Raw genomic sequence first — 7,923 nt, forward strand, 5'->3', positions numbered from 1 at the left:
GTGTTGCCTCTTGTTGTGGCATATCGATGTGTTTATTTGTTTCAAAACCATTATCAAAAAACCATACCCATAAATTTACTATATTTTCAAACGTCATTTTAAAGATTAAAAGACTGAAAATTTAATTTTCTCAAAACATACATAAAACCATTGTTTAAAAAGATTTTCTTTTTTAAACAATGATAAAACTTGAGTCTTGACTAAAAAATAAACCTCCGCATGAGTGTTCTAAGGCGATAGCAATCGAGTGTATTTCAATTAAATATTTAATCCTTTTCTAGCAAATCATATAACCAAATTAAATATCTGGTAAACTAATAAAAATTAAAAAAAAGTAAGCATTTACCTACTTCATTTAAATAGATTACTAACCGATTTAGATTTAGCAAGTCTCAAAGTATAAAAACAATTTGAAATATTCGCTCGAAATAGTCAAGTTATCTTTCACTAGACGCATACAACGAGAATAACAATAAGCATTTTATTAAAGTCTTATATTTTCTTCACAATCTGGCATCCGTGTACAGGTTTGCATTAGTTATGAGACAGGTAAAAATATACTCGAATAGAATCCTGCCGAGAATTAAGTTTCTGTTAACAGTTTTTTAAATTTATGACTAGAGGCCGCCACATGACGGCAGAATAAAAGTCAAACGTTTGTTCCATAAGGATTGTCTAACTAGTCCTATTTAAACAATGTTAAAACTAATCCCGTTCCTTATGATCATTTTAAAGTTTGTGACTTTGAGAATTATAATCTATAATTAAATATTACACCTACACTTCGTCAGGCAATTATAGAGTGTCAAGATTTTGAATCTTTTGCAATGAATGACTACTATTGCTTATGGTTTAGGTATTATAAAATACCAAAATATAATTTGCTACTCTGTCGAACATGTTACAGAGTATTTAAATTAATTTTCTCTGAAAAACAAAAATGTCTAAAAGCTGAATCTGATAATTTTCATGTTAGTTGCTTAGCTTAAGACTTGCCTTTATGATATTTAGAAATAAATCATCCTGGTCTCAAAATGGTTTTTGTGAGGTACTCTTTGAACTAAAGGATAGATATGATTGTGAGGAGGATTTACACGGGAATCGTAATAAAAAAGTAAGATTCTCCAACATTTAAAATGTTGATAAAATTTAAACTTTTTGGCAAAGACGATGATTTGTAACATTTTCGGTAAAAATATTTTTTACGTTTATATCTGTAAATTATAAATAAATAAAAAACTTAAAAAATAATTACTTACTTTTTAATTGTATTGATTATAATCACAAAACGTTAAGTCTATTAAACAAATGCGATTTTGCGATTACGATTTATAATTACGAATAACGAATAAAAGACTTCCTTGTAAAATATTCTTTATTTTTTATTTGCCTTTTCCCAATACAAACCCCCATTTGGACATTATTTATTCATAAAATAAATTTACTTTAGATAATAAGGATTTCATACCTAACATATTCCAATTAAAAGTACCTTTTTCAATGACACTTCTTGTAAATTCATTAAACTTGTAATAAATGTTTCGATTTAAGAAATATATATGCCCATCAATGTAATTAAATGCTGATGTAATATCATTTGGTATTTCTGGAAAAACGTCACTTATGCGTCTTCTTGAGATAATGCCTTTATCATTAAGTTCAATAAATGAGCCATCAAAACAAACAATTTTTTTCTTGAATTTGTTTGAAATAAACCGGTAATACTTCTTGCGGTATTGACTTCAGGTACCATATTATTTGTATGAATTCTTTAGCCAGAAAATGCTGCTGCGTATATACGATTACATCAATCAAATCTCCATTGGTACTTTGAAAAACATGTGTTACTTTCGTAATTCCCCTTGGCAAATATCTTATAAATTCTTCAGAATTGGTGGGTATCTTTTCATTGTTTAAGTCATATATCCAGTACCGATTCGAACTTCGTACAATTAGGACGTTAATAATTTGCTCCGTTGTACACAGAACCAACCGGTTTTCGACTTATTTGGGTTTTTAATTTAGGTATTTGTAAATAAACATATACATTTAAAGTTATACAGTTTGTTTTAAAAGACTCCCCTAATGGGGGAGTCTAGTGACTCTAGAAGTTGAGCGGGTGTGTTTTTGATAAACAAAGAGATCAGTGCAGTTGAAAATCAAATTCATATTAGTAACGTAGAAATGGACACGGATATAAACTCATTAAAAGGCAATCAAAACATGGGAGAAAAAACTTCTGATAAATCACATACAAACGAAACTCGTCTGTTCAATGTTTTGTCAGATAAGTATAATTTTAATATTATTCATGTTTATATAGAAAGTATCAACAATGACAATCTAGGACGTTTACATCCCTTATCAATTGGACATATCCTACATAAAAAATTAACCCATTTTCGGCCAATGGTGCGTATACGCACCATTACCTTTTAGATTTTTTTTTTTTTATTAAAGCATTTCAACAGAAAACCTCATTGCGGTAGTTTAATATACAACCTTTAAACATTTAATTCAATATATTATCTTTCTATTTTTATTGTTTCCTTGCTTTCTGTGAATTTTTTAATATAGTTCATGTTTACCATTTTAAAAATGCCTAGCCATAACTTTAAAAATAAACTATATGATACATTTTTGTTTGGACGCTTTTTATTTATTACTGTTCTGAAAAGATAAACAAATCTATGTATAAGTCATTTTTGGTGATAAGATATTTATTTTTCTAAGAAACAGATTGTCATTATATAGTGGTGCGTTAGCGCACCGTTGGCGGAATCTGTGAATAAGTACGCAGCAACTCGACAGATCTTGTCGGCTCATTCTTTAGTAGTTATAGTGGTTAGTTATGCGGTAGATTTCGTATCGACAAGAACTAAGTATACACGTGCTGTTTATTACTGAATTTAGCTATGCCAAAAAGACATATTTTGACCCATAGGGAGCTAGAAAGTGCGTTAGAAGAAATTGTTAATGATTTAGAAATAGAACGAGGTATGTTGATATAATTTTTTATTTTTCGTGTATAAATAACATCATAAATTTTGATAGGATTTGTGGATGCTGTCTATATACCACCTAATGTAGACGAGTTGACTGATGAAGAGGATATTGACGAGAATTTACTTATGAATGACGAATCAATTGATAAAGAAATAGCTGTTACCTTGGAAATTGAGGTTGATATCGATAATGACATTTGCGATGAGCCTGAAGAACCTGTGCCAGGAAAGAAAAGACGATTTTCTGGTAAAAAAGAGAGGGAAAATATAGAGTGGGAAAAAAAAAGAAGTTGTTTATACCCATTTACCTACCTCAAATGAACATAATAGTCTACAACAAATAAAAGACGCACTGGAGGGCAAAACACCATTGGAAATTTTCTTAATGTTTTTTGACGAAGAACTTTTGACCATGATAGTTGAGTTTTCAGTAAAATATGCTCGTGATAATAATCGTCAGGATTTTAAATTTTGCATAAAAGACTTAAAAAAAATTCTTGGTATTTTGATACTATCGGGTTACCACATATTACCGCAAACAGATTTATACTGGAGTTTGGACGAAGATAAGGGTTTGCCTATTGTAAGAAAATGTATGAGTAGAAACATGTTCAGGAATATCAAAAGAAATATCCATCTATCAAACAATGCAAATCTCAATCAAAATGATAAATTCGCAAAACTTCAACCATTTTTTGAAGCCATAAACGCTAGGAATAAACAGTTTGGAATATTCGCCCACAATCTATCGATCGACGAACAAATGGTACCCTATTTTGGTCGCCATTCCTGTAAGATGTTTATAAAAGGAAAGCCGGTAAGATTTGGTTTCAAGTTGTGGTATTTGTGTTCATCAGATGGGTACTTGTTTACTTTTATACCGTACGCTGGAGCAAACACGGAAAAAGAAAAATCTCCACTTGGACTTGGTGGCCAAATAGTGATTGACCTTTTATCTGCACTTGAAAATCCATTGCACCACAGAGTTTTTTTTGATAATTATTTTTCGTCGTATAAGCTTTTCGAAAAATTACAACAGATGAATTATTTTGCTACGGGTACCATTCGAGAAAATCGAACAAATAAAGCTCCTTTAGATGGGGTCAAAATATTAACAAAAAAAGACAAAGGAACATATGACTATGCTTACAGTGAAAAATCCAAAGTTACTCTGGTTAGGTGGAATGATAATTCAGTTGTTACAGTCGCTAGTAATAATTTTGCTGTTCAACCACTTACAACTGCTAAAAGATACAACCGAAAAGAACGTAAAGATATCCAAATCCCACAACCTGACCTCATAAAACAATATAATAAATACATGGGCGGAGTAGATCTTCACGACAACGCCATTGCTAATTACAGAACAAATATACGAGGTAAAAAATGGTGGTGGCCTCTTTTCATCAATACATTAGATAGCGTCATAACTAATTCGTGGAAATTATATAGAATAGCAAATAGTTCAAATATGTCTCAATTAGAATTCAAATCTTATTTAGCAGTCTGTCTGATGAAATGTGAAGGCGACGCTACAAAAAGTACCAGCATTGGGAGGCCACCAAGAGAACCCGTTCCATCAGAAGTAAGATTTGATAAAATGGGACATACAATAACAAAACATGCCGATAAGACTCGAAAAAGGTGCAAAGAGTGTAAAAATCATACTATTTACCTTTGTATAAAGTGTAATGTACATTTACATGCAGATTGTTTTGAAAAATTTCACAATAGAAATTAAATTAGTTTTTTTTGTTTGTACAAATTATGTTCTTAGATTTGGCCAATGGTGCGTATACGCACCAAGTCATAATTCAAACATTTTTGAAAAAATTCCAAATTTTTTTATACTTCTGTTACAAATAGCTCTCATTAACATAGAAAAATAAAACTTTACTAAAAATTAACGATTTTTTCTTATTTTGGCCAGAAATGGGTTAAAAGTGCCAAATATAATTGAAATAAAGAGTATTGGTAGAAATAGGATTAAAGTTATATTAAAAAATAAAGGATGCAAACGACTTAGTACAAAATTGTAATTTAAAAAATGATAATCTAAGAGCTTATATACCAAATCATCTTTTGGAAGTAAAGGGTGTTGTACGAGGTGTAGATACACAGTTTGATATGGATTACTTGTGTGAAAACATTGAATCGACAGCAAAAGTACTACAAATTAGGAGAATGCACCGCAGAGTAGAAGAAAATAATGAGATAAAATATAAACCTAAACAAATGATTATTGTCACATTCGAAGGAAATATTTTACCTGGACAAATATCTATTAACAGAGTATTTTTTCCACTTGAACAGTTTGTTGGTCGTGTAACACAATGTTACAATTGTTTGAAGTTTGGGCATGTATCCAAACAATGTAAAAGCAATTCTTCCGCATGCATTAACTGTGGTTCAGAAAAAAATCAAAATCACAAATGTGAACAAAAAGATAAATTCTGCATACATTGTAAAACCAGTGGACATGTATCTATAGATAAAAAAATGCCCTTATTATGTCAACCAAAAGAAAATTAAAAACATTATGTTTAATTATAAAGTTTCATACACTGAAGCAAAATCTTTTAGTGAATCTTCTTTTGCCGGCTTTACAGGGAATAACAAATTCTCACTTCTGACTAACCTTGACGAAAATTTTCCTTCTTTAACTGCAAATCAACAATCTCCTTCATCCGAACCTATTTGGCCAAGAAAACATCGTTTACAAAATAATATGTCTCTAAGTCAACCTAGTACATTTAGGAATATAGATCATTTTGAAAGCACTAGAAAGAAACGTAAAGCAGGATCTCCTATCACGTTATCTCCCACTCAACCTCCTTTATTTCCTTTTCAATTTGATCCATCTAAATCACTATCATCCAATCCACATAAAACAAATACTAATGATATCGAATTTATTAAAAATAACTTGTTTAAATCTTTATTTACATAATTTTCTTAATAAAATACAAACTATCGATGATATAAAAAATATAAATAACGAAACTCTTAAGCATGATATTAGTCTAGTATTCGAGGATACTTTTACAAATAAATAATTTTCTTGAAGATTATGCAATGGAATGCACGTTCTGTAATATCTAATAAAAATTCTTTTATCCAATTTTTAGCAGAAGAAAATGTATATATTGTTTTATTGAGCGAAACTTGGTTTAAAAAAAACGTAGCGTACAGCTTTAAAGGTTATAATCTCATCCGGAAAGATCGTGATGATGGCTATAGTGGAGTAGCCATTCTAGTTAAAAATACTCTCAATTTTAAAGAAATAAATATCCTTAGCAATTTTAATGATGAAATTCTAGTTTGTGGATGCGCGGTAAATTGTGGAAAAATTCGAATAATTTTTTATCAATTTATCGAGCACCAAAAACTAAAACTAAAACAGATGATTGGGTTAAAGTTTTTTCTCAAGTAAAAGCTCCCCTTATGATAGGTGGAGACATGAATGCACATAATGTATTATGGGGATCTAAAAAAAATGATAATATTGGAAAGCAACTAGAGATGGTTGCAGATGATCTAGAGTTAGTAATATTAAATACTGGTGGACCTACATGTTTAAATCGGCCTGGTGTTAATGATTCTATGTTAGATGTTACTTTCAGTTCTTCAGATATTGCAAAAAAAATTACATGGTCTGTTTTCTTAGATACACTTGGTTTGAACCATTACCCTATTTTAATAACAGTTGCCAACGCCTCCCATTCAAATGAAAAAATTTTACCTAAAAGTAAATGGAATATTAAAAAAGCAAACTGGAAACTGTATACAGATGTTGTAGACTCTCTCTTTGAGAATAATATGGAAATTGAAAACACTGGCGAAAAGTATTGCTTTCTTATTAATAGCCTAAATGAGGCTGCAGAAAAGGCAATACCTGCTTTTAAACCTTTCACTAGCAAAAATCATCTTCTGCCTCCTTGGTGGGATAATGAATGTAGTAATGTTGTGAATAACAGAAGACAAGCTATTAAATTATATAAGAAATCTCCTACAATGGCCAATTACATACAATGCTAAAAACTTGTATCAGAAGCCAAAATATTTCTAAAAAATAAAGCCAAAAAGAGCTGGATTGATTGGTGCTCAAAGTTGAATAAAAATATAGCATCAGCAAGCTTATGGAATCAAGCAAGAAAATTAAACAGAAAACCAATTTCTTCTATAAAATGTTTTGACGATTCCTTAGAAGAACAATTTTTCGATCAAATTGCTCCACCGTCTGTAAAAAATTTCAAAACTTTTGACTATTCTTTCAATAAGCAATATCATTTTTTGTTGGAATCTTTTAATACATTAGAATTGGAATTTGCCTTAAAAAATCAAAATAGTACTAGTCCAGGTTTAGATTATATTAAATATCCAATGTTACTATATCTTCCCAAAAGTGCCAAAATTTTGACTATTGGAAATATTTAATGATATAATCATGAATAATTCAGTAATAGCCCAATTTCAAGATGTAATCATTATCCCCATACTCAAACAAGGGAAAGATCCTAATTCCGTTCACTCATATAGACCTATCTCACTTATGTCTTGTGTACTGAAAACTTTGGAACGGATGATTAAACATAGATTGGAATGGTGGTTGGATAAAAAGAAGTTACTTCCAGATTTGCAGTTTGGGTACAGAAAGGGCTGTGGTACCATAGATGCACTTGCCACATTGATAACGGAGATTCAGAACTCCTTCTCAAGTAATATTTATTTACCGACAATAGTATTAGATATAGAAGGAGCATATGATAGTGTTTGTCTCGATATTTTAATGGAAAAATTAATAAAAAATTTTCATATACCACCACAATTGGTAAACACTATTCTTAACTTTTATTCGTGCAGAAAAATTTACCTGAGAACAAACAATAATAAACTTATAGGTCCTCGTTATAATAAA

General features: G+C 30.3%; 1 protein-coding gene across 1 annotated transcript; it reads left to right on the top strand.

Annotated features, from left to right (window-relative positions):
- The first annotated feature begins 2,451 nt into the window (after positions 1 to 2,451).
- Positions 2,452 to 3,465, top strand: LOC140440650 (uncharacterized). The gene is made up of 2 exons (XM_072531018.1): positions 2,452 to 2,997; positions 3,055 to 3,465. Exons 1-2 carry the CDS (start codon positions 2,916 to 2,918, stop codon positions 3,324 to 3,326), a joined length of 354 nt encoding a protein of 117 aa, XP_072387119.1. The 5' UTR covers positions 2,452 to 2,915; the 3' UTR covers positions 3,327 to 3,465.
- The last annotated feature ends 4,458 nt before the right edge of the window (positions 3,466 to 7,923 follow it).

Source organism: Diabrotica undecimpunctata, chromosome 5, assembly GCF_040954645.1.
Source record: "Diabrotica undecimpunctata isolate CICGRU chromosome 5, icDiaUnde3, whole genome shotgun sequence".
In the NCBI taxonomy this organism is placed as follows: domain Eukaryota; kingdom Metazoa; phylum Arthropoda; class Insecta; order Coleoptera; family Chrysomelidae; genus Diabrotica; species Diabrotica undecimpunctata.

Excerpts from the sequence above, each read along its gene's own strand:
- LOC140440650 (XM_072531018.1), top strand. The coding sequence starts at position 2,916 with ATGCCAAAAAGACATATTTTGACCCATAGGGAGCTAGAAAGTGCGTTA. Across the intron at positions 2,998-3,054 it reads TGATTTAGAAATAGAACGAG|GATTTGTGGATGCTGTCTAT; the intron begins GTATGTTGATAT and ends AAATTTTGATAG.